This window comes from Strix aluco, chromosome 5 (assembly GCF_031877795.1).
Source record: "Strix aluco isolate bStrAlu1 chromosome 5, bStrAlu1.hap1, whole genome shotgun sequence".
Taxonomy (NCBI): domain Eukaryota; kingdom Metazoa; phylum Chordata; class Aves; order Strigiformes; family Strigidae; genus Strix; species Strix aluco.
This window is the reverse complement of record NC_133935.1, coordinates 7892529-7919085: the sequence shown is the minus strand read 5'-3', so window position 1 is coordinate 7919085 and position 26557 is coordinate 7892529. Positions and strand designations below refer to the sequence as shown.

Genomic DNA, 26557 nt, shown 5'->3' with positions numbered 1-26557 from the left:
TACATATTTAAGAGCTCAGTTTGGTACTGGAAGATAAATTAGTGGTGCATTTTGATATGAAATGGCCATTACACTAAAATAGAACAACTGCCTTATTTTAAGAATAAGTAGTTTCAAGAACCAGATTTCCTTTTCAATTATGGTAAGATGCTCAAGGCAAAGTTCAGTATAATCTGTAGACTGTAAAATTAGCACATGGAAAGAAGCTCCCAAACTAGATAGTGTGTGTTCCCATCACCTAGAGCTAGAGCCACAGTCTCTTGGTAGCTAGAGAAAAACCCCATAGGACCAGCCTGACTGATGTTCAACCCTCATTTCCACCAGCGGGATGTGTGTAAGTTGACCCTAACTGGACCGCAGAGGACTGTGTGATACCACTGGAGGGAACTGAAGCTGTTAGATTTCCTCTTCAAACTGAAATAGCTGTAGGGCGGAGATAAGATGAGGGCTGCAGCTCTGCCTGCTCTCCGTGCTGTCCTCCTGGGTAAGGCAGTGCTCCGCGAAGGAGCAGAGCACTGTGCATATATACTTATTCTATACAAAGCCTGATGTCCAGTTCAAGACTGAGACCTGCCCCGGGAGCTGCAAACTCAGAAAGCTTGAGGACAGCATGACCACCAGAGTTCACCGCAAGCTCCAGCTGAGTGCACATGTCAAAGGGTTGTGGGACAATCCTGCTGGAGGCAAAACAATGGGATTGGGGCTGCAACTGGCACAGGGAGCAGGGTCAGTGCAGTGAACAGGAAACAGGCTGGTGCTTAGCAAAATAAAAAGTAAATTTGTCTGAATGATGCTGGGCCATCCACAGGGGAGTAGGAGAGCAGAGAGGCTGGAGTCCAAAAAGACTTGGATTGGCTGGGGAACATCCTGAATGGTACAACCCTGTGCCTGCAGCACTATAAACACAGGAATGAGGCAGAAGAAAGGAAACTTTGGGGCTTCTTGTCTGCTTCCTGGGACACACAGCAACAATAGCAGGTGGCCTGGAGACTTTGGAAGGAGAGAAGCTGCACCTTACCTTCTCTCCTGACAGGCCCTCCAGAGGAATCGACCTCTCTGGGGGTCTCCCATGAAAATGTGGACTCCCTTCCTCCTGAGCTGCCTGCTCTACACCCTGGGGATAGTGGCACAACCGTAAGTGCCGTTTAAAAATCTGGTGATTGATAGTTGTGATGCTGAGGGAGGGGCCAGGATAGCTGGGAGAGAGCATGAGACCCTGCGAGTCATCTCCTGGAAGGGATAAATATGGGGTGGTACACAGCATGCCACAAGACTTGTTATGAACACGGGATCCTCCTGAAGGTGGAAACCTCTCCCATGGATATCGGTGTAGTACAAGAACTGGGTGAGGACTGGTGGTGGGAACAAGAAGAGTGAGGAGCTGCAGTCTGAGGCAGGCTGAAGGGAAAGGTGTAGGGTAAAGGGAAGGGCAAATGAAAAGGGTTGCAGGGCTGGAGATGATTAAGCAGGAACGAGGCTGCTGCCAAGGTAGTTGAGGAGCTGTCTCAAAGCAAGAAGGGTGAATCCTTTTCTGTTGAGGGGCTGGACTGTTGCGTTTCCATGTGTACGGGGAACACCTAAGAATGGCTCCCTTTGCAGAAGGAGAGATGGCTCTACTGTATGTGTTTCTCTGCACTACTGTAGCATTCTCCAAAACCATGTACACACCAGTGTGACCTGATGTCACCTGAAAGCATTTCTCTTGTATTTATCTGAAATTAACCATATACCTTCCATCACCCCTGTGAGAGGTTCCCACTCTCATTGTTAATCTGTCCCTCCTACTCCAGCACAGCAGCACCTCTTGCTCCCAGAGAGGTGGTAAATCCTCTTGCTTCCTCAGAGTATTAGTGTCAAGAGTGGGTGAAACTGCTCCCAGAATCTGATGCCTTGTTTCCCCAATGCAGGAGGTACTTGATCATCGTTCCAGCTGCCCTGCCCTACCCATCTTCCCAGAGGGTGTGCTTGGACCTCCGGGGGGTGGAGAAGCCTATTCGTGTGGCCTTAACTCTTGTGCATCCATCTGGCAACCTCAGCCTCTACCGCAAGGTCGTCCGGAACAACTGGATCTTTGAGTGCTCCAAATTTCAGGTCAGGATTGTTCTTGGCAGGGAGCTCTAGCTGGCATCTCCCAGCATGTTCTTTTGGCTCATGACTTCTCTCACTAGAGAGAAGGAGGATGACAGGAGGAGAGAGGGCATGGAAAGGAGTGAGTGCACATTCAGGGAGAGTGTTTAGTTTGAGCCTGGTGTCTTTGCTCCCTGCCTTTGTCTGTCTGCATGATGCTGCTCCTGCTGGGTATCTCACAATCCACCCTGTGGCACACCGAGGGAAGGCTGCCTAGCCAGGCACCAAAGGACTGGGGAGGATGGAGATGTTTAGAAGCACCCAAATGGCAGCTGTACAGCTCATTCTCTCCTCTGAGCAGGAAGCACTGTCACAGGGTGTTGTCTGTGAATCATGATGCAGGAAAAGCCAGACTTTCATCTCAGCCTTCCATCATGTCTGCTTCCCTCCAAACTTCTCTTTTAGGGCTGGAAAATGTGCTGGAGGACTAGGAAAGGCATGTGAGGGTGTGCACACAAGCTCAGCACAAGTCTTTCTGATCTGCCAAAGTCATGAACCTTATTTTCTTGTTTTGCACTGATGAATGAATGGATTTCAGCCTCCATGACCCACTCTAGGACACAGATTTCTCATTGACATAGACCTTTTCTTACCTTGGGTTAAGTCTTCTCCATCTCACTCCATGCAGGCTCTAACAGTGTCCCTGTGAAGGGGCAGACACAATTCTGTGCCAGAACAGGCTCCCTTTTCCTCTTGTCCAAGATTTGTCCCAAGTGCAAAGGAGTTGTCCTCTGTGTTTCCACAGACTCAGCCCTCAGTCACTGAGGGGACACTCTGTGCTGGCCTTCAGAGTAAGGTGGAGAAGCGGCTGGCCTCACGATGCAGCAGGATTGAGGAGAAGAGCACTGATGCCATCTTGTCCTCTCCTCCTGCCTGCTAACCTGGTGGCTCCTCTTTTGTGTCCTAGGTCCCCCAACCTGCAGGCAGCCAGGAGGTGGGCACTGTCCACCTGCGCATCTCCAACGGCCACTACTTCAGCGCAAACGAAGAGAAGCAAGTTCTGATCCACAGGGCTGGCACAGGCACCTTCATCCAGATGGATAAACCCGTCTATAACCCGGGACAGACAGGTGAGCGCTGCATGGAGCACCCTGACAGTTCCCCTGCCTTGACCTGCCTGGACTTTATTCCCAACTTCTCGTGAGTGGCATGCTGAGTGCTTTGAGCCATGCAACCTCCATGGGGCCAGAGAGGGAAGCTGTCTGCTGCCTTCTGAAGTGAAGTATCCATGCACCATGTTTTGGGAGCAGGAGGGGACTGGAAGGGTCAGTCTTACACTTTCTAGGAGCAGAGCTGGCTCGGAAGAGGGAGCAGACCTGAACGTGGGTCTTCTCAGCCAGGGCCGGGTAGGACTGGTCTGCTCACACTGCAGGCAAGGAAGCGTAAGGGTAACTCCGGGTGTTGCCCATGGGAAAGACCCTAAACTGTGAGGCTGGCTGCTGTGCTGCTGCCATGCATTTGGGGGAAAGAGGCAGTGAGCAGGGCTGAGCAAGGGTTAAGGGCTGCAGGGCAGCCGTAGGGCTGTGTGTGGAGCTGTGATTTTGGGGTGAGACAAGTGCAGGGCAGGTCCATTCCTAAAAGCACTCCATCTCTGTAATGTGCTCTTCTCCATTTTCTCCCTTCAGTGAAATTCCGGATTGTGACGTTGACCCAAGATTTTTCTCCTGTTAACAGCAAGGTAAAGCCCATCTGAGTGGAGGTGAGGAAGCCTCGAGGCTCCCTCTGCCAGTTTTGCCTCCTCTGCCAGCCCCACACCGCGGAGGCTGCGTCAGTCCCAATTCCTGCAGCACACAGAGTGGCCAACGCCAACCCTCTACTACACTAAATTGGAAGAGCAGTGCCCATTTGCCAAGGGCTGTGCTGTCTCTCTCACAGAATGGCTGCTGGCCAGTGGGAGGGTTGGCGCTGCTGGTGGTATCTGGGGAGCGTGCCCGCACTCCCAGCTAGATGAATCAGTACAGGGCAGCCTTGGAGCCGTGGGCACCTGCTCCCCTGCTGCTGTCCACGGGCACAGTTACAAGGCAAGTTGGGTACAGACTCGGCCAGACCCGAAGCTCCCCTCCCACAGCTCTGGAAAGCTCAGCGATTTGTGGAGTGCATTGCACCTAAGGGTGGTGGCAGGAGGGTCTGAAGCAAGCTGTAACGCATCTGCAAAGTTTCAAGAAAAATCAATTGATATGGGAAAGGATACGCATGAAGGGATCATAAAAAAAGAAAAGAGAGAAAACAGTATAAGCAAATTATACTGACTTGCTGCTGGCAGCAGCTCATTCTCCCCATGTCAGGGGAGTGAGAAGTTGCCAGGGACTTGCATACGTGCTAGCCAGAAAACTGCAAGACTAGCATCTTTCTACAGCAAGCAATTATACCTGCAGGCAGCAGCTACAGCTATTTCACACTCCCCTGTCCTCAAGCAATTTAGGGAGAGCCAACAGGAATTCATGCCATAGCAAATAAATACTGAAGGGCACACGTGAGCAGAGAGTTGGATCAAATCCCTCCAGACTGAAATAAAGGGCGAGATCCTTCCAGCTTCTTTATTGCTGACTTCATTTCCTCTTTTTTTGGCTATTCATAAGGGCCTAGGATCACACATTCCTTTCTCCTCCCAACAGAGAGGTCATATCTCTTATATTAGATAATAGAGTAAACAATACATTTGCTTCCATGACTACAATTGGTTCATGAGGTATTTGACTGTAAATGTTTGATGTCTATGTGTGAGTATAAGTAAATTAACATAACGGTTAATAATGCTGTGATAAAAACTCTAAAGAGATCATGTTTAACCAAAGCTATTATCAGGCTTGAGTACACTGCAGTGTTAAAGCTATAATATAGAGTTTGTAAATTAGATGGGTTGGAGATAACACACATGTTTTGTTTTAGCACTGACATTAGATTCAAGTTATGAAAATAGCTAACCTGTACTATTTTTTTCCATTTTAGTGAAAACAGAGCTGCCCGTGATAACTTGTATGAAAGCTTAGAATGATGAATAATGCAAATTACACGTGGCCTTCTGTTTACAGACCAGTTACTCTTCTGAGCCCCTGCTCCTACCTCCTTAGCCTCCTGCTCCCAAATCACATGTCCTTCACCACCACTGCCTCCTGGCTGATAGCTGCAGTGATACAGGAACAAATACAGAATTAATAGGCCTAGAAGGGCTGAAGTATGTCCTTCGTTGTCCCTCCCTGTTACTGTCAGCTGCAGTCAGCAGTAATTCATATCTCCAAGCCTCACCTCCTAGGCCAGGGATTTTACAGGAAAATATGGGGTGTATTCTTCCTATAGGTGATGCAGTTTTTCTAATTCTTGGGATTTATGTTACAAAACTGATGCCTTTTGATATTTGCGAACTTGGGATGATGGTATTTGTGAGTGTCTCTACTTTTCTCCTTTTTTATATAGTAAATTCTAGCTTTCACCGTTGTAGAGTATCTGTCAAACTGTATCGTAAAAATTCAGGGATCAAAAAGCAAATCCAGAGAACAGCACAGATTTTTATGTTACATATTTTCATTACTATTTCAAAGCCATCCTCCTGTTTTTGGTAGGATCAAGCTCCTTGTATTGTAATGTTTGGGACTGGAGGTGTCACAGCACACGGGCTAGGTGGGTAAGATAAGTTTAAATGCAAATTGCTCTGTCGTGCCAGTTTCTGACATTGCTGTCTGTTTGCTTTGCAGTACGCCATGGTGGAACTCCAGGTGGGTGTTTCAGACTCCCCAGGTGTTATGAGGAAAGGTATTTCAGTATGGATAATACCTAGGCTGCTGTCTTACTGAGTGAAGTTTTCTTAGGGTCGGTGTATACACATGCACGTGCATACTCTGCCCACACACTTCTTCTCAACAGACATTGACCTTCCAAATAGTTCAGCTTCCATCCATTTCTACATTCAGGAATGCCAGCCAGGCTTTAGCTAACTCTTATAATTCATCTTTATGTAAGACTGGAGAGTCTAAATGTCAGGACCTTTCACAGCTTCTTTTTCAATGGCAGTACAGAGTAGAGTAACCCTGGCTGGGTTGGGTTCTCCTCTGTTGATGCTCCAGCACTCAGGTCACCTCGGCACCATCTGGGGGAAAAAACATCAGGAACCTGTGAAAGCTTCTGAAATGCCTTCGCATCCAGTGGGCTCTGGGTAGAGAATAGCAGGTGTTGCTGATGACTGCCCCTTCTTTCCTTCCTTTGGACTGCAGGACCCAAGCCAAAACCGCATTGGCCAGTGGCTGGATGTGAGACCAAAACAGGGCATTGCAGATCTCTCTTTCCAATTAGCTGCTGAACTCTCTCTGGGGACTTACACCATCAGTGTGGCGAACCCAAAAGTGTCCAGTACCTTTAAGGTGGAGGAACGCGGTAAGATGGAATATGGAGAACAAAGAATGGGATTGAAAAAATTGCTTGTTTCTCTCTGTAAAACAATATATAGGCAAACATTATAAACTAAGATTTACTGTCTGAGAGCTGAGATTAATCTATAGGGTGGGTAATATCAGAAATTAACACAAGGGAGATTGTGCTGGAGATTGCTGGAGAAGGTGTCTGCTAACAACTAGGCTGGCACAGAATGAGAATACACTAAATACCTCTGTGAGACTGTATGTTGGGGGAAAAGGGGATTCTTTCTTTGTTTTCCCTGTTTTTAATTAGTCCTTGCTTTTACCTCATGAACCTGTTCCTTCATGGGACTCCAACCTTACCTGAATGCACGCTTCCCTTCTGTAATCCCATGTCTAGGTAGTCTGTTGCCTCTGATGGAGTAACTTTGTGGGTTTTGTTCCAGTGTTGCAAAAGTTTGATGTTTTCTTCGAGGGACCAGCTCAGATTTATGCTTCAGATAAAACTTTCCCACTGCGTGTGTGTGGCAGGTAAGGAGGATGTTCAGGGGAAAGGAAAGAGCTCATCAAAACTGTGTCTCTCCTTCTATATGTCTCCTGTCTCTTGAATCCGTCAAGGAGAAGTGGCTCAAGAAGGGCCAAACACAGTCGTTCCTTTTGAAGAATCCCAACTAGTGCAAGAGTCAAACTGATGGGTTCTTCCCTGGGGAAGAGGTGCACAAGCCACACTTGGGAGAGACCATCCAGCTATAGGGACACTTGCCCTAGGCAAGCGATACCCTGCTCTGGAAGCTGTGTGTGTCCAGCCTTAAAAGACCTTATGTAGGGGAAAGCACATATCTAATATGGGACTGATCTGCTGAGGTAAAGGAGCAGGATCTGGTGTTTCTTTAGAAGGTTATGCTGTTCCTTCTCACTTACATGCTTCTGAACTTACTACCTTCTTAGAAGCAGCAGGTGCGTCTCTCTAGCTATGTAGTCATTAGCAGAAAAACTGAGCGGATGAGGGTGTGAAGGAAGGCATGACCTCAGGTGATATAAGCACAAAGGAGGAAGGAAAATGATCCAGAAAGCATTTTGTAGACAGATAAAGGGGGTGAGCTCATTTGTATTTGGGGCTGGGTTGTCCAGAGACTTTTTATGTCTCTTTGCTGCTGGTCTGACATAATTTCTCATTAATTGGGACTTTTAAAATTAGACCATATGAAGCTCTAGTAGAAAACAGGACAGCACTCCACATCCCCAGGGTGCGTCGTAGATGTCTTCCTGTTACTGACAGGAGCGTTACTCCAAAGGGAAAGCCAGAGAGGAGTCAAAGCAGGGAAAGGCAGCAAGGCAGGCAGCGGAAATGTCTGCCCTCACAAGGGCACGTGTCTGCTGTACCTTGCAAAAACAGCAGAGCAGGTCTGAAGATGGAAATGAGAGTCCAAATCATGAGATAAGCCCATAGTGAGGCAGGTCTGAGGCCATTCTGTAGGTCTATTACTGCCATACCATGCACTTGCTGTTGCTGTCTGCAGGGACGCAGGTTTCTGCTGTTTTCACACCTGAAAAAATGACATTGAATGACTCGAGCGTGTCCAGAGAAGGGCAACAAAGCTGCTGCAGGGTCTGGAGCACAGGTCGTACGAGGAGTGGCTGAGGGAACTGGGGTTGTTTAGTCTGGAGAAGAGGAGGCTGAGGGGAGACCTCATCGCCCTCTACAACTACCTGAAAGGAGGTTGCAGAGAGCTGGGGATGAGTCTCTTTAACCAAGTAACAAGCGATAGGACAAGAGGGAATGGCCTCAAGTTGCGCCGGGGAAGGTTTAGACTGGATATTAGGAAGTATTTCTTTACAGAGGGGTTGTTGGGCGTTGGAATGGGCTGCCCAGGGAGGTGGTGGAGTCCCCATCCCTGGAGGGGTTTAAGAGTAGAGTCGACATAGCGCTGAGGGATCTGGTGTAGTTGGGAACTGTCAGTGCTAGGTTAACGGTTGGACTAGATGATCTTCAAGGTCTTTTCCAACCTAGATGATTCTGTCATTCTGTGATTCTGAGCTAATATCTGCACTGGGTGCTGCTCCGAGCTGCGAGGACACATCGGCTCAGGTCAGCTCTCTGTGTCTGCCTGCAATTCCAGGACAGCAAGCATCCAGAAGTGGGTGAGCTTTGGAGACTGTGGGTCCTTTCCCGCCTGTGCTTTGTTTCTGCCTCTGTTGGACACAGGACTGTGCTCTTGCACTCCCAAAGTACACAATGTGCTATATTTTCATTTATGCCTGCCTGCTTCCCAGCTGCATTAAGACCTTCATCAGGAAGGCCACTTGTGTGGAGCAACATGCTCAGAAGAACACACACAGTGCCTCTGCTCGACAGCTCCTCTGGCGTTCTCCCTGCAGGTACAGCTATGGGAAAGCAGTGCAAGGGACCATGAGGGTGACTTTGTGCCAGAAGACAAGGAGGCATCCTCCAAATGCCAGCAAGGACATCTGTAGGGAATACAGCGGGCCGGTGAGTAAAATCCTGGAAGATACTTGGGTAATGAAGCAACACCACACAGGACTGAGTGTCAAGGGCTGAGTGAACAGAATGAACTGTTACGTAGGGAAGGTTTGCCAACCTCTGTAATGTAGACTAAATAATTGTTTTTATTCTAGTAATGCAATTATTGTTGCCCAGACCAACTGAGAAGCCTTTGTGTCCAAAAGTTCTTCTTTGTAACTTTGCTTATTAATGATAGGGACTAGAAAAGAGGAATTTCACAGAAAGATTTAGAGTTCTGAGAGAAGCATAACTTGCCAGAAATTGATGCAATGTAAGAAACAACAATTAATAGAGCATTCTCAGGTGCAAAATTACCCTATTACGGTGAACCTATCCTGGAGCTGCACAAGGACACTAGCGTATGGTGGAGATATGGTTAATTCCATAGCCAAATCACACAGTGGCTTTTATACTTCATTTTATATTTTTATATATTTATATATTGCATATTTTTATATTTTTCTTATTACGTCTTCCTGTTCCTAACAACGTATTTCATAGCTGGGCTCTTCCCTTGTACATACATGGTTGAAAACTTTTCATGCTTTATGATTTGTCATTATGACTTGTTATGGTAGTTGTAATCTTCCAGCTCTGGAAATGATTCGTTACTTTGAGTTTTCATTTGATTTTGCAGTTCTTCTAGCTAGATCTATTAAAATACTCATATATTTGCTCTGTGATCCAGCTAGTGCAATCTTCAGTTTTCTACTAAAGCTGGAAAGTTGCCAACATTGTAACTTTAATAAAACTGTGACACGTGTTTTGTTTTATATTTCTAAAATATGAATTACATGTATTCATGCATATAAAATAGAAAATACAGAATTTAAAATGTGAACCATATCTATCTATATATGAGTCAGCATTATGACTTGTTGCAGTCAGTAGTTATGACAGAATGACTAATACCTTGTACGTCTAACTCATTCCCTTCTCCCCAGCCCCAAATAACGTCTACCACTTCCTATTGCAGACCATGAGCAAGGGCTGCTTCACCCCCTCTGTAAGCATGTCAGTCTTCAACCTGGCTCCCAGTGAGGAAGACAGCAAGCTCTATGCAGAAGCCTCTCTCCTGGAGATGGGCACAGGTACCCAGGGGCTCATCAGGGAAGGTGCAAGGACAAGAGGGACCATTCTGGGGGTGTGAGGGTCAGAGTAGGCACACCTGCCCCTCTCTTGCACCTGGTGCTGGGACCATCACAGGACACAGAGAGCGGTTCTGCCCAAGGACTCTGCCAGCAGTAGGTGGATGAGGTGTGGCTGGGATCATGGTCCCTGAGGCCACAAAGGGGTTTGGAGACATCTTAACTAATGAAGGAGCTGCCCCAGGAACAGCCTCCAAACCCTGAAGGGTGCTGGTGTTGGGAAGGAAAGGCTGGGAATAACAAAGTGAGATTGAACTAGGGTGCGGTGGTCATCTCCGATACTGATCCTGCTTCCCTTGGACTCTGCATTCCAACAGGGGTTCAGATCAACACCTCCAGACAAATCCTCGTCTCCAGGACAGCTCCAAGGGCAGTGTTTGAGACACCAAATGCATATTACATTCCTGGAGTACCCTACAGGGGGAAGGTGATTTTTTTCCCTTGCTTCTTCACTCCCCACTGGCTAGTAAATTTTGCTGACCCAAATAATTTTCTGTTCTTCAGAGAGAGTACTTTACCTTGCAGTGTGACACATTACTTGACAGTGCAGCTCCAGTTTCTGCATTTCAGTTTCCCTGATGTGTTTACACCTCCAGCTGAGAGCAATGAGTGATATCTCAGCAGGGGTGCTGGGATGCAAGGGTGTCTCACCTGTTCGCTAGGATATGAGCTCCTCATGCTCTAGCCACACACACCTTTTGGAGCAGACAGGTTTTAATCACTTTCATCTTAAATTTAGAGATAAGGAAGTTTTATAGGTCTGTCTTCTTGGGGCCAGCCTGAAGTTAAGGCCGCCTACACCGGAGGCTCTATGTTTGTCAGATGGAGGAAAGTTTTGGGTATGACACTGGAAGAAATATCTCACTTTGGCTTTTCTGTCTCACCCTGTTGTCACCAGATTAAGCTTCAGGATCACTATGGAAATAGTATGAAAAATAGAAAAGTTTACCTCATTATAAAGTTCATGAGGCGTCGGTTTATCAAAACATACATCACAGATGACAGCGGAATAGCATCGTTCAACCTGGACACAACTGCCTGGAACAGCTCATCAGTGTCTTTGGAGGTAAATCCTGCCTCTGAATAGAGGAAAGTGAGAATCCTTGAGCTCTGCCAGTGCTCCCCACTCCTGCCCTGCAGCCCCCCTGCCAGCCCAGGCCTGGGCTCCCCACAAAGCTCTGCCTGTGCAGAGCCAGCAGGAAGGTACCAAGCACAGCCTTTCCCAAACCAAGCTGATGATATCCTAACAAAGCACTGAAGCATGAAATTCTTGATTTCTGTGTGTCTCTGATCCCCTCTCAGGGAAGGTTCACGCTGGAGGATCTCACACACACACCTCAAAAGAATGACTTCAGTTACACAAACGCTTACCATTACCTGCAGCCCTTCCACGTCACAACCAAGAGCTTCCTGGACATACACCCACTCACAGAAACACTACCTTGTGGGCTGAAACAGAATGTCCAGGTGACCTTCACGCTCAGTCGGGATGACCTGGGAGAAGACACCAGCCGTATAGGTTTTGCATATTATGTGAGTAAGGGTAGTAGAGAACCTGGGGGGAAAGGCTGCACTGATGGGACCAGACCCCAGTGAAATGTTGAGGGTGTAATTTAGATCATCCCTGGAGGGGTGACAGGAAAAACTTGTTCTTGGAGAACTGGGTGAAGTCTACATCCAGTAGAGCTCAGCCTGGCCACAGTGTGAATCTGGTATCAGTGTCCCAGTCACCTCCATGGATGGGAGGAGGCTTCTACCTTTGCAGCCCATCGCCCCCTTAGCCTCTGCCAAGGCTGCAGTGGGAGGTGTCTTGTGCAGAGTCTGCTGTCAAACTCGTCTGTCTTTAAAACTGTATCTCACATGTTAAAGCTTCTCCTCCCACACTGTGATGTCTGCAAATCTGCTGGACCCGAGGTGTGGGGTTGGATTGGACCCACAGCTTGTTTCTGAGGTTGCTTAGGAGAGCAAGATGCACATGGGTGAGTGTGACTGCGCTCCAGTGGTGAAGAGCAGTCTGCTCATCCTGAGTCTCTCCTCCCGCAGGTCACTGGAAAGGCTGGAATTCTTGTTAGGGGCCAGAGGAGTGTCCAGGTCGGGAAGCTGAACAGTAAGTCTATGGAAGTTGGACAATGGGAAAAAGTTGCACCCAGTGAATTTCTAGGTCAGACAGTGAGAGCTGCCAGAGTTTCTCCCAAATTCCCTGAATCTATAGGTCCTGGGCAGCCAGTGAACAGGACAAAGGGAGACTGAGGAAGAAATTGCATCAGCTGGAAGAGGCTGTAAAGATAGAACAAGGGAAACAGTGATGGCAAGAGAAACTGGGAGGACATGTGGGAAGATGGAACACATGGTCAGAGAAAGGAGGGAGAGGGCAGACAGAGCAGCAGCAGGAATTGTTTTGACATTGTGGGATTATAAAGCAGAAAAAAGGAGGGCAGAAGGAGATCTTGGTGCGGCTGTGATGAAAACACTTTGCCTTTCCTTCCTCAGTGTTGAAGGGTTCCTTCTCCATCCCCTTGACCTTCACTGCTGACTTCACCCCATCACCTTCCTTAGTGGTGTATGCCATCTTCCCCAATGGAGGGGTAACAGCTGACAGCATCCGTTTTGATGTTGCCTTGTGCTTTGAAAATGAGGTGAGACTCACTCCTGCGGCTGGGGGAGAGCTGACAAGCAGGAGTTAGCAAGCCTGAGGGAAGGAGACCCTCAGATCCTTCAAAAAGAGAATGGGGGAGAAGAGAGGAAGGGAATGTCTGCAGCACAGTGCCCAGGGACCAGAAAAGCTTCAGTAGTGACTTGTGTTCATAGCATGGCTGAGCAGGGAAGACTCCAACTCGTCTCCCTCCTTCTGTCTGTGCCACCTGTCTGTCAGCCTCCTCACTCCTTTTTCTCTCTTTTCCATATTTCTTTTCCTGGTGTGCTGCTCAAGGTCAAGGTAGGATTCACAACTAAAGAAGCCCACCCAGGGTCAACAGTGCAGCTCCAGCTGCAGGCAGCCCCTGGATCCCTGTGTGCAGTACAAGCAGTGAATGAAAATATGTTCTCCATGAGACCGGAGAGTGAGCTGACAAGCCAAATGGTGAGTGTCTGTGCAACCAGGCAAAAAAACAGGAGTCATGGATCAACTAGGGGAGGCAGGCAGGGGCTGCGGCAAGGGGAGCTGGAGGCTAATGGTTGAGGAGATCCTTGTGTGGAGGAGAAAGCAGAGTCTGCCTAGGGAGATGGGCAGGAACAGATATGTATACTAGAGGAGGGTGGAGTGAAGCATTTGGAGGTATCTGCTCCTTGCCCAATTCTTCCCTGCCTGTGAGTTTCCCTAGGTCTATGGTTTGTTCCCTGCTGCCTACCGACACGGCTACCCTGCCCAAGTAGAAGAGCATTCCGATCACTGTGTTCAGCCCCAGTCCACGTCATCTCTGCTACGAGGGAGGCCACAGCATTCCTTTCAGCCTGACATCTTTAACCTTTTCTGGGTAATCACCTTGTGACTTTTCCCAAAGCTGTTGAAGTTATGAGCATCTGAGGTATCTTTCTCCCCAAGCAGACTGAGAAGGCCTTGCCTTCTCCAGACAGCTCCTGCTGGTCTGTCCTGACATAGCTGTGCTGTCTCAAGAGACGTACAATCACATTATGAGTGTGAACACCTGTATTCCGCTCCACAGATGCAGAAAGCAAGATGATGAGATGCTGGACAAGTAAAACCCATCTTTTTGGGCTTAGGAATGAGGTCCTGGGCTGTGTACTGTTTGTCTACAGCATTAATGATCCCAAGCATTAGACCACAGATTATTGACATGGCTTAGTTGTTAGTCTGTGCTCTGGCACTGCTTTGGGCTGTTCCCAGGCAGATCTCTTGTTGTCTTTAAGGCAGATCTCATCTAGAACGGACTAGCCTTAAGCTTCATGGATGCAAGACAGTCAGTGCCATTTGGCCTTGGACCTGGGGATCAGACCCTGTACTCTTTTATTTAGCAATAGAGACACATCCTTGGAGGCTCTTTCACAGCATAGGGACATCTCTTGTGCTTGTGGACAGGCCCATGTCACAGCCCCAGGGGCTGAATGTGTGCTTCCCGTCACACCTCTGTATGACTTCAGAGGGCAGATTTCATCCCGCTATTCCCTCCAACGTGTGTGAGGGGACGGGACAGGACTCTAACACCTCTCCTCTGTGCCCTTGCCACTGGAAATGCATTGAGAGGAGCAGGACATCCCAGTGTCCCCCAGAAGAGAGGTGGTGGTTTAGTGACCTCCTGAGAAAAAAGGGATCGGAGAGGCTGTGCCATGCCTCCCTCAGCACTGTGTCTGCTTGGGGCCAGTGTTGTTCTGGGCTGCCTGAGGACTGGGCCGTCCTGGCCCTGGTGGTTTTCTGAGTAATTTTGAAGAGCAGTGGCCACTATTCCCCGCTCACAGATGCTTTTCTGCCTCCCCTGCCCTCCTTCTTTTCCTAACAGAACATGGGGCTGAAAATCTTCTCAAACCTTGTAATCAAGAAGACGTCTCAGTGCTTTCATCGGGCAGATAGGAAGCTGACTGTGGGTGAGCTGCACTTTCAGCCTACCTGGGACATGAGGTCACCCAGATGGAAGAGCCCTCTGATCTCTGGGGTTGGATATTGGCTCTCTGAGGAGCAACGGGTGCTGCTGCCACAGCCTAGCTGCCCAGCCCAGCAACCTCAGCAGGAAAGACCCAGTCCCTATAAAAAGGACTCTGAAGAATGTCACTACCTGGATGTTCCTTTATGTTAATGGATGACATTCCCTTTCCTGGCACAAGCAAACCCAAGCGTGGGCCAGGATCTGTTTCCCAGTGACCACCCCACAGGCTGTGCTGGGACCTGGCTTCAGTCCCCACCTGTGGCTGCAGGGACAGTCACTTCCTTCCTCTCTGTCTCAGTTTGCACTAGATAATCATACTAAGCTGGCTTACGTGCCTGCTGATATTTAAACCATTGCTTGCAGAAGACTGAGAATTTTCTACAGACAAGCACGCAGTATTGTTATAGAATTGTTACAGAATTACAGAAAATGGCTCTCTGAAGGTCCCTAATCTCTTTAGCACCAACTCTGGGTCAGGTCAGCAAGGGGCTTTGTCTAACCATGTCTTGGAAAACTTGCAACCAGCTCACTGCAAGATGGTTCTCCTGTTACCACTCTCTTTCCCCTTCCTATTTTCCCTCTTCTGACAAATCAGCCCACGCCCTTGTGTTTTCCTCTGCCAGTCTCTTCCCATGTCTCTCTTACTGTTTGCTTTGCCTCTTGGCCCAGTGCTGGGTTGTCTATATTTGGCAGGGTTCACCTCTCCTACTCTGGTGGGACTCCTTATTCTTTCTTTCAGGGGGGCCTTCTACAGAAGACCAAAGAATCACTAAGGAACAACCCCAATTTACGACCCATGGAAGACTTCACCACTATTTCCCTGAAACTTGGATCTGGAATCTGTTCTCAGTTGGGTAAGTGATGTCAGACTTTACAAATGGACAGAAGGATGAACTCTCTGTTATTGGGTCTTGGCTGACTTGCATTTGTGCAAAAGTCCAGCCATAGCTGTAAAGAGAGGTCTGCCTGTGAATTTGTGGCTCTTCCCTGCATTTGTAGTGTGTCAAACTGAAGAACTAGTAGGCTTTGAGGTGCAGAACTGAAGTCTACACAGGTTTAGAGAAGAGCAATACACTTCAAAACCAAACCACTAAGTATCCTCTCTTCACATATTGGGGTACATTCTACTAACTTCTCAATCTGGTGGGTGCACCAGCTAAATTTGTAGTCCTTGTTGCCACAGTGCTTAGATTAAGCCTGATGGATCAGCACTCAGGAGGATATGGTGCTGCTGCTTTCCAGAACATCATGTTGTTGACTGAGTGTACAGAGCTGGAATGCTTGGGCAGTGTCTTGCTCAGGAGAAGGGTGTAAAGCCATTACTGATGGCATTTAGGCAGGGTTTATGGCTTTAGGGAACAAACTGCTGGGAGCTGCCTTGCTGTGAGCCACTGTAACAGAGGCCTTTGGTAATATATCAGAGGTTGATCTGAGCAAGAGGACCTGCATAACCTCCCTCACCCAGGGCCATGAGCCCTCCTCATTGCAGCAGAGCGGGATGAATTTCTTCATGCAAGTGTTCTCTTCCTCTCAGCTCCAACGGCAGCAGGAGTGTCCTGGTCACAACGCCTGCTGCTGCCGCAGAGTGGAAAGTCAACATGTTCTGCTTGGCTGGGAGGGGATTTGGCCTTGCCCCATCCACGAGCCTCAGAACAGTCCAGCCCTTCTTTGTGGATGTGATGCTGCCGTATTCTGTCATTCGAGGAGAGACCTTCATGCTGAAAGCTACTGTCTTCAACTACCTGCAGCAGTGCGTACAGGTGTGTGCCTGTGCCACAGGTAACACTGTGGGGGACAGGCCTACCATGCCCTCCAGTTTTAGAGTGCATCATGCCAAAGCCATCTCTCCTGAGTTTGCCAGTTACTTGCCTGCATCTGTCATTCCCTCAGATCCACGTGGCCTTGGTTAAATCCTCAGACTTCCAGGTAGAACCATGCCGGACCTGCAGGGACAAGGAGTGTCTGTGTCTGGAGGAGTCCAAGACCTTCACGTGGAATGTGACAGCAGTCCAGCTGGGTACAGAAGCAAAAATGGGAGTGGTGATGGGGAACCCTAAAACTGAAGTGAGAGGGAGTGGGAGGTCTAGAGAAGCTGGCAGAGCCTTGCTTCCTCTGGATCCCAAAGCTTGTTTTTAGTGGTTCAAACATGTGATCCATCGTGTCTGCTTTCTTTCACTCTTCTGAGGTTCATCAGGGAGGGCAGAAACTGAATGAGTGGCATGGAGAACTCTCGAAGAGATAGCTGTGGGACCAGCTTGGGAGGAAGGGACTGCATGGATGTGGGTGGGAGAACCTTGTGTTGCTGGTGCTGTGCTTCTTATGCAATGGGAAGGGAACACTGGGTCCAAGGGGCTGTTGGATTTTCCGTTGATACAGTCATATTTAGTGCAATGAAGTCACCGTTGGGGAGACGTTACTTAGTTCCCTCATGCTTAGGGTGTCTGAACAAGCCATTGGTACTTGCTGGCTCACCTTTACCGACCAAACCGCTGAGCCTATGAAGATCAGCCACCCGAAGCATCTCAGACAACTATCAGTTAAAGCAAGTTGACTCCATTTGGCCACAAGTTAAATAAATAGGCTCTGTTCAATTTATTTGCTAGGGACTCTGAATATCACAGTGAGGATAGAGGTACTGGACACCACGTCACGGTGTGGAGGCAGGAAGCCCTTGCCAGCTACCATGAGGCGGAGGCATATGCTGGTCAAACACTTGCTGGTCCAGGTCAGTATGAGAGCAGATTTACTTCTCTCTCTGAGTATGTCTGCCCCTGGGGGAAGGGAGGCTGAGCTGGCCTAAATGGTTTTCTCTCATCATTTTTTGGCCAGCGTTAGCATACCAAGACTGTGGCTCAGTTTGCTTTGTTCCCCCCAGGACCTAGCCAAGCCTATTCCCTTCTTGGGATATTCTTTCTTAAGCTGCATTCATACACCATGTCTGTGTTTCTCCCTGTACCTTTCCCTGCTCAGTCACCCACTGTACATGAGCTTTTGTATATGCTCACTGACCAGAGCGCCCCATCCCTCAGGCTTGCTCTTGCTCTCTTGAGCAGTGAAGCAGGCAGCTTCAGTGCAGACCTGCCAAAGGTGAGGAGGATAGAGTCCCTGACAGCCTTGGGACCAACCACTGAATTCAGACCTGAACTTGCTCTGAAATTTTGCTGCTGTTTGGGAATTTTGTGTGTATTCTTGTTTCTCCTGTCCCATGTTCATGTTCCTGCCCTGGCAGCCAGAAGGTGTGTTAGTGGAGAAGTCTTACAGCTCCCTTCTGTGCCCGAGAGGAGGTATGTGGACAGTCTGAATGGGTTCTGCAGCCTGAAATAACTAGACCTGAGAGTAGGACTGAACTGTGGGAGGTCTGATGAAAGAATATTTTCAAATGATTTTTCACATAGGAAATTTCACTTCATATTCGACAGGAAAGAACAAAAAATATTGTTCCACATGTGCTGCCCTACTGAATTTGCCACTGAATATAGGTAGCAAAATCCTGCTTTGTAGTCTCCTTACCACACTGCAGCCCCTGGGCGTTCCTGTGGCTTGATAGTCACCAGTGGGAGTTGCTCCAACCCTCCCACCCTGTCCCTGCAACGCTGCAAGTCTCTTCAGCACATCCCCCTGCTGAGTGATGACCAACTGTGATGCTTGTGAAACTTGTGAAGTGTAGTGAATTGAGCTGTGAGGCTTGGTGAGCCCTCAACCTGGCTGGCAGCTCTTGTGTCTCTTCTAATCTGAAAAGTTTCCAGGTGATGGAGCTTGGTGTGATGGCTGGGACAGACTGTAGGGAGCAGTCTGTGTGAGTGGGGTGTAGGCAGTGTCCCATTTATCTGGGCTAGTCTTGTCTCTCTGGTTAGATGATTTGGCTTGATTTTTCATGCTACACCTTCATCCTCTCATTACCAGGAAACACGGCTGAAGAACCTGTGTCTCTTCGCCTCCCTGACAATGTAGTAAAGCGATCTGCCAGGGCTTCCATTTCCATCTCAGGTAAATGATTTCTATTGTGGGCTCACTGACTGCTGTTACAGATGAGCAAGGCTTAACTTGGTGATGGTGTCAGAGGATCCATCTGACATGAAGCTGCTCAAAAGAGAGGATTCTGTGTTTCTATTCTCTGCAAGGTTTGCCAACACCAGGCTTTCGGATTTTTGGATTAGCACTTAGACTTTCATGGGAAAAGTAATTTGCAGAGGAGAATAATTCTTATTTTTCTAGCTAGGACTTTGGAGCAGAGACTGTAAGCCATTATTTTTACTGGGATTTTGGGACCCTGGCTAATTCTGTGTAGATACAATCAGCAAAGCTCATAACCATCTTGTCTCCCTGTTAAGTTTTGCCACTACAACGGAAGCTCCTGGAGAAAAGATATCCTTCTCAGCATTACTAAGTTGCAAAAGAACACTTTGGAGAGGCTACTGGGACCAGACATACCTACCATTCAATACACTTCTTTGCACTGGGCTCATTTGCACCAGTGCCAGAATTGGTATGAAGCAAGGCCTGGCATAAGTAGCCATGGATATTATGCAACAGAGCCCCAGAGGAAGAAACTAAATACAAGGCTTTTCTGGCTGGCTGGAGGACATATGGACACCTTCACACCATCTGTCTAGCACCCCTGCTGTCTTACTGACATTTTGATGCCTGACATATGGCCAGGTAGAACAGGCCTGGCTAAAGACCAGAAACATCTCAAGTTTTCCCTAAGTGCTTTTATATTTGTCAGTCTGTACGACACACACTGAGCAACTGCAGCTCTGCTCACAGCTTTTTACAAATGGTACTTGTTATGGTTAGAGCCCTTCAGACTGCAAAAGCTGATAAAGTTCCTCAGGGACTCCATAGTTTAGTCACCCTGCCTCACGATGCCAGACTGGGAAGAGGCAAAGCAGTCACCACTCTCCATCCTGCACTCTTGCTTACTCCTCTTTCCTCCTCTCTCCAGTGTTTTCCTCCTGTGCTGAGATAAAGCACTATTATCCGCTGCCTGTCTGAGAAGCACCTCAAATCATATTCATACTTGCTTTGTTTCTTACACCCTTGGGTAGGTGACCTCATAGGGGTGGCACTGCAGAACCTGGACCGCCTGGTGCAGATGCCCCACGGCTGTGGGGAGCAGAACATGGTGCTGTTTGCCCCCATTGTCTATGTGCTGCAGTACCTGGAGAAGACGAGGCAGCTGACCCCTGAGATCAAGGAGAGGGCAACAGGATTCCTGCGCAATGGCAAGTACAACAGAGCCACCTTGCCCCTCGGCCTTCCCTTGTGTTCGACCTACAAATAGTTCTTGCCCTTGCACTCATTCTGTCAGTGTTGGCCCCTCTGTGCTACTGTACTGATTAATCACTGTTCCCATCTCCCCAGGGTACCAGATGCAGCTGCTTTATAGGCACAGAGATGGGTCCTACAGTGTCTTTGGGCAGCAGGATGGGGAAGGGAACACTTGGTAAGTGCTGCGAATATCCCTCACTCCTGATTTTTCCTGTTTGGGCCAGAGAAGCTAATGTGCCTGGGAAAGATGATAGGATATGTGCTTCTTCTTTTGGATGGAGACCCCAGGAGCTCTCTGTCCGGGAGACAGATTGAGGGACTTGAGCCACTTGAAAAAGCAGTGAGGCAGGGCAGCAGATTTTCTGGAAAAGTGAAACAATGAAGATGTGGTGCTGGAGGGGCAGGAGGTCCCATTTTGTCTCTGTGGCCCTGCTATTGCCCCACAGACAACACTGGGTACTGCTGGTGGTGTCCCAGCAGCCAAGAGGGGTACATACAGACTGGAGGTAGATCAGGGAAGAGCAATAAAAAAATGGTCTCCCCAGGGTGGGTGTTGCTTGGGAGAGTTTGAAAGAGCTGCACTGGCCCAGCTTGACCCTGTGGTGTCTGGGATGGGAGAAATGAAGAAAGGAAGGGGGAAAGAAAAGGGGGAATGAAGGACTGTTTTTAGGTATCTGGGAGAGATGAAGTGCAATGGGTAAAAGTAGAAGGGATAAGAAGTTTTTCACCTGTGAAACGACCGGGTAAAGCAGTAGTACATGAGTAGTACTTTTGTGGAGCCAGGCTGAGGGAGAGGAGTCACTTGGGTGCTGTGGACCATTTCCACTTTTAGCTTGCCTTTCTGTATGAAAATGACTCTTTTTTGGCACCCTGCTATGTCAGGGTTAACTTCAGGGACAAACACCAGGAGGCCTTCAACTTTCTCTTTGCCTTTTTTGTGTTTCTCTTTCTCTCACAACTCCTCCTTTTCCTAGGCTGACAGCTTTTGTAGTCAAGAGTTTCAGTCAAGCCAGAAAATACATCTATGTAGATGACAAGAATGTCCAGGATGCCCTACGCTGGCTAGAGCAAAACCAGCTTCCCAGTGGCTGCTTTGCCACCAAAGGGAGCCACTTTCACTCCTCCCTAAAGGTAAATGAGGGCCAAGCCAGGCAACACAGCTGGGGAATGGCTGGACAGATGATGTGACAGCAAAAGATTGTGGGATCCCAGAGGATCCTGGAAAGTCACTCCTGCAACCCATGCAACCAGCCTTAAAAAGAGCAGAGTATGGGGTGGGGAACACGAAAAGAATGCTTTTCCTTCTGGGGAGTCACTGCCTGCGCCCTCCAAACACCAGTTAGAGAGTGAAAGGTGCATTCCCTTCACAGGGCAGCGTGGACGATGAAATCTCGCTGGGGGCGTATGTTGCTGCAGCACTGCTGGAGCTGGGTCAGCCGCTGAAGGTGAGCACGCTATGCTCTGGCTCCCTCCAGCTCTCCTGTATGCTCCCACCCCTGGGCACCGCTGTGGTGATACAACAGCTCAAAATGCTGGTATTCTCCAGGCCAGGAATGTATAGCGAACTGCTGAAAGGGAGCCAAAGTTTGGCCAAACTGTGAATTCATGCCTCAAAAGAGACATTGTGGTAAAACTGGCACGGTGCAATAGTGTTTGGTGGCTATGGCTCCCAGTGCACACTGGGGCTGCGCGGCATGGTTCCTCAAGAGAGTGTGCAATTTAATGGGTTTCTCTGGAGCTACATCATGAAGACATAGTCCAGCTCCCTGGAATGAACTCCCCTGCCCCCTGTTTTGCCCCTGTCAGAGTTTGGCACGTGTCTTTTCTCCCAACACAGGGAAAACTGGTGCAAACTACCCTCCGCTGCCTGCAGCAGGTGGTTCACAACATCACTAACATCTACACAGAAGCCGTGCTGGCCTATGCCTTTGCCCTGGCTGGGGACTATGAGACAACCCAGGAGCTGCTGTACAAACTGGAGGAACAGGCCATCAAATCAGGTGCTGACTGCTGTTTGGGGTAATGCTTCTTGTTTTCACCTGCTGGGTTCTGGAGTGACGTATGCCCAGCTAGAGTGGTTAAAAATAACATATGTATTTGTACATATTCCTTGTATTTGTGCAGTAACTGCACTGCATGACTGAAAATACAATAAGTTATTTCACAAGCTGTGAGGGTGACATCAGAAAGGGTTTCCTCAGCCTGGAGGATTTCAAGATCCTCTTGAGGGAGGAGGTAGGAATCTGTGAGGTAATACCAGATGAAGCCCTGGAGAATAAACTGAAGAAAACGATCCTGGCCTGAGTACAGAGAATGAGCTGAAGGAGCCCTGAAAGCACTCTGGGTTTTGTTTTCTGTGAACCCCCAATTACATCTTCTCCATATAACCTCCATCCTCCTTTTCCTTCCGCAGGAGGACAGATCCACTGGAGCCCCAAGCCAAGCTCTCTGGCTTCCACAGACATCTGGCCTGATACTCAGTCGGTAGACATAGAGTTGACAGCCTACGTGCTCCTGGCGTACCTCTCGAAGCCACGGGTGCATGCAGGTGACATGACGACCGCAGCTGGTATTGTGGCGTGGCTGACCCGTCAGCAGAATGCCTACGGGGGCTTTGCCTCCACCCAGGTAACAAGTAGCTCCCTGTGGATTGCTCTACTTTTATACCCAATGTTGGCAGGGCAAGTCCTCTTGAGGTCTTCCTGCTCCAAGTCAGCTTCATTAGAGCTGATGCTTTCAGAGGGGTGACTGTCTCTCCCTTTCTAGGACACAGTTGTTGCCTTGCAAGCTTTAGCAAAATATGCAGCAAGGACATTCAGCCCATCAGGCCAGGCGCTTGTGAGGGTGAAGTCCCAGAGGGGCTTTGGGAAGGCTTTCCAAGTCAACCGCCAGAAGCGGCTGCTGGTGCAGCAGGCAGCACTGACAGAGGTCCCAGGGCAGCTCCTGGTGCAGGTCCATGGCAGTACCTGTGTCTTCACTCAGGTGAGGTGGTGGGACGAGCGTGGGAGAGAGGAGAGGTGGAGGACTCTGCCTCTTCTCCCTGCATGAGATCATGCCTGAGCTGTCTTTTCCCCTCCTGGCCCTCATCCTGCAGACAGTGCTGAGGTACCATGAGCCTCCCCCACGGGCTGCTGTAACCTTCACTCTGCGTGTCAACACAGAGCTGACCAACTGTAGCCAGGCCAATGCCCGTGTCCTCACCATCCGCATCCTTGTCAGGTGACCCCAAGGGTAGTTCCCTCCTCCAGCAAGACTGGCTGTTCTTGGGGGACAACATCTGGGAAAGCCTCAGGGCTGCGATGGAGGGACCTGGCACTTGGGGCAGACAGGACAGAGGGTGAATTTAGTAGGTGGAAGGGGTGGGGGGAAGGAAGGTGCTGGCTACCTCTTGCGGCAGGGAGCAGTGGCTGCCATGTCCCCAGTCCTGGGTGGGCTACCTGGCTCAGGGTCCTGCACACAGGGTAGGTGCTGGAGGGAAGAGGGGCTGGGAGGGCACTATTCTCACGGAATCAGACCCTCTGACTGTTTCTTCTTCTTCAGCTACATTGGGAGCAGAGTCACATCCAACATGGTGATTGTGGAGGTCTCCCTGCTGTCTGGATTTGTCCTGGCTCCCAGATCCAGGATATTGGTAAGGACTCTGGAATTTTAAAAAAAGCAGCTGTGGTGAATGGGTCCCACCTGCTTGCTCCTGTTGTGAACTGTTCATTTCAGGCCATGAGGTAACCAAATTAGCAGGGGTCCTTTGCTGTTGTAATTGAACCAAAACCTCTCATTTCCATACAGGGCCCACAAGGGTTGGCTACAGATCAGAGGTGGTTCAGCTTCTCCCACTAACACTATTCTGTCTTGGGCCAGGAATAAAATGTGCTGCAGGGTGTGCTAAACACCAGGATTTGTTTGCCAGCAATTCTAAGACAAGATTTCTTAGAGACACTCTAGTTCTAGCCAAAAAGATTTTTTTTTTCCAATTAAGCCATAAAACTTAAAGATTAATTATTTGCACAACCCTCGGGCAGTTCTTTAAGAACAGTCTAGCAGTCAGTGAGATGATATAAAAAGAATCTTTACTGATGCCTGTACCTCTTTGCTGACCAATGCATCAGTCCTATGTATTATCCACACAGCCTTTTGTCCTCAGAGTGGGAGATTCCTCTAACTGAGCAGGGACAGCATAGTTCATCCCCGAGATGCTCACAAGGGATGTCCAGAAGGGACTACCAAGGATACAACCACTAAAACCCTTATGCGTGAGAAAGACACTTCCACAGAGAGTCCAGCTCCACACCATCCCTTCAATACAACAGTGGCTCCTTCAGGTCAGGAAACTCTAAGAAAAGTGCTTACAAATTTCCTTGTGTTATTGTTTCCTATCCCAGCTGGAGCGCAGAACCATTGTTAAGAAAATAGAAGTGAAAACTGATGTGGTCTACATATATCTGGAGAAGGTAAGTGGGAACAAACGCATTTGGTTTGACACAGCAAGAGCAAAAAGCCAGAGCAGAAGGAGCTGTTTGAGAAGCCCAAGGCTGGGCTATAGCGTGGGGAAAGAGCACCGGTAGAACTGTGGGCAGAGGGAACTTGCCCAGTTTCATTGCTGTTGCGTTAGCGTTTGCTATTCCTCACACATACTCCATTTCTGAAATCCAGAATCTCTAATGGATTAGAGAGATTTAGTGCATGAAAACATTCAGGCTAGGGAAGATGAAGATGTAATGAGTTCTTTCTCCCCTTCCTTGCTAATTTTTTCCCACTTCCACAAGCTCAATGATGAATCTCAGACTTTCATTCTGCAACTGGAACAAGTAATTCAGATGAAGAACCTGAAACCAGCCAGCATCAAAGTCTATGATTACTACCAGCCAGGTGGGTTGGAGATTCCCTCCTGCTCTGGGGTTGGGAGGTGGGTTCCCAGTTCTCTGGCTGGGAAAAGGTGTTGTACACTCTTCTTTTTGTGTGTGCACTTGTGTGCAATTGACTTCCTCATTTCCTTTTGCAGAGGAGCGAGCCTTGGCTGAATACAGTGCTGTCTGTAGTTGAGGTAGGCATCAAGTCCCTGAGTGACACAAACAGTGGCATCATGAAATGATGGGTCCTGGGTGGGAGAGAGGGAATGTAAGAAAAGATGAGAAGGAGGATGGTAATCAGTGGGAAGCATATATCCACCTAGAAAGAGGAACTGGCACTTGCCTGTGGCTAGGTGTGTGGAGCTAGGATGGGGGCTCTTCTGCAGCTAAGGAGGCAGCTGGAAGGCTCTGGTGGAAGGCAGAGACAGGGACAGCAGCCCTCAAAATGAGTAAGGAAGGAAGGGCTGAGCATCACGTAGAGCGAGAATGCAGAGCTATAGCAGCCTGTGCTAAGGGCCCTCAGACCTGAACATAGCTCCATTTCCTCCACCCGCCTCTATATCATTGCAGCGTAGGAAAGGGGGATTCAGGGAGCCAAAGGAGCAAGCTGAAGCTGGGAAGATGCAATATTTTGTCTTGTGGGGTGACGTACTCAGCTGCCAGAAGGGGCATGGCTTGTTAGTAGTAGCCTGAATCCACGACAGGTCTGAAGAAGTCCCTTCTGGAAGGATAAGACAGAATCTTGACATGGTACATGCTGCATCCTGACATCATCCCACAGAAAGAGTGATGCCTAGGGACCTACTTAGAGAGCCACCCCCATTACTAACCAAGACAAGGCACCTTCCACAGCCTGTTGACAACCATGGAGGGACTGGATCATGCCCTCCTTATTTGTCTTACCTTCTGCCCCCACAATTGCACATGGTTCCTCAGAAAGGGGTGGAGGAGCTCCCAAATTTGTGGCAAAGGAAAGGAGAAGAACTGCCATACCATGACTTCTGCCTTTGCCCAATATTTCAGGTTAGGCACTGAATGGAAGGAAGTGCCCCAGCTGGGACACAGCCCACATTAAAGTTGAGCCCATGTGGTCCTGCACCTGAGTGGATGGACTGAGGGATCACAACAGTCCAGCAGTTGTGCCTGCACTGTGAGGGCCTGGGTTGGGGCTGGGTGGGGGTGGGTCACATATCTGGTACACACCTGGGAAGAAAAATTAAAGTCAACATGAGGCCTGACCTTGCCATCTCTGTGCCAGTTGTTGATGAATGACAGGCTTAGCCTATGAAGATACCATGTCTGCCATTGCCAACGTACAAACCTTCCAGCTCGTCTGTTGCTCTCTCCTCATGCTTCCCATGGTTTCTCCTAATACTTCCTGCAGCTGGACTCAGGCAGCTTTGGAGTACAAGATGCAACTGAACATGCTGTGACAGCTGTATCTCCTGTGCCCTTCCTGCAAGCTCCGGTTCCATCAGCTCTTCTTTGAAGCTGTCTCCAGATAGTAATGCAGTGCATTGAGTCTCTAGCCCCTCACCCCGCCTCGGCAGTACAGCCTTGCAAATTGCTCTTGATAAAGGTCTCTAAATGCAACTGTTGGCCAAAGGAACTGTTGAACATATCCCAGCCCTCCCTTGCCTTCACCTCCAGCTTGTGTGATGGTCGCCTCCCCTAGGTAACAACTCTGCCTTGC

General features: G+C 48.9%; 1 protein-coding gene across 1 annotated transcript; it reads left to right on the top strand.

Annotated features, from left to right (window-relative positions):
• Positions 1 to 1075: 1075 nt before the first annotated feature.
• LOC141923978 (alpha-2-macroglobulin-like protein 1) lies at positions 1076 to 25057 on the top strand. Its single transcript, XM_074825763.1, has 35 exons — positions 1076 to 1134; positions 1908 to 2091; positions 3035 to 3197; positions 3753 to 3805; positions 5820 to 5840; positions 6336 to 6495; positions 6923 to 7007; positions 8856 to 8967; positions 9977 to 10091; positions 10466 to 10575; positions 11047 to 11214; positions 11451 to 11681; positions 12192 to 12255; positions 12639 to 12784; positions 13078 to 13227; positions 13469 to 13621; positions 14603 to 14687; positions 15486 to 15600; positions 16281 to 16506; positions 16637 to 16763; positions 17350 to 17471; positions 17976 to 18030; positions 18650 to 18733; positions 19795 to 19971; positions 20111 to 20192; positions 20992 to 21148; positions 21388 to 21462; positions 21855 to 22017; positions 22431 to 22645; positions 22784 to 22999; positions 23112 to 23236; positions 23558 to 23648; positions 24397 to 24465; positions 24781 to 24883; positions 25017 to 25057. The coding sequence occupies exons 1-35, from the start codon at positions 1076 to 1078 to the stop codon at positions 25055 to 25057; spliced, it is 4302 nt and encodes a 1433-aa protein (XP_074681864.1).
• Positions 25058 to 26557: the final 1500 nt, after the last annotated feature.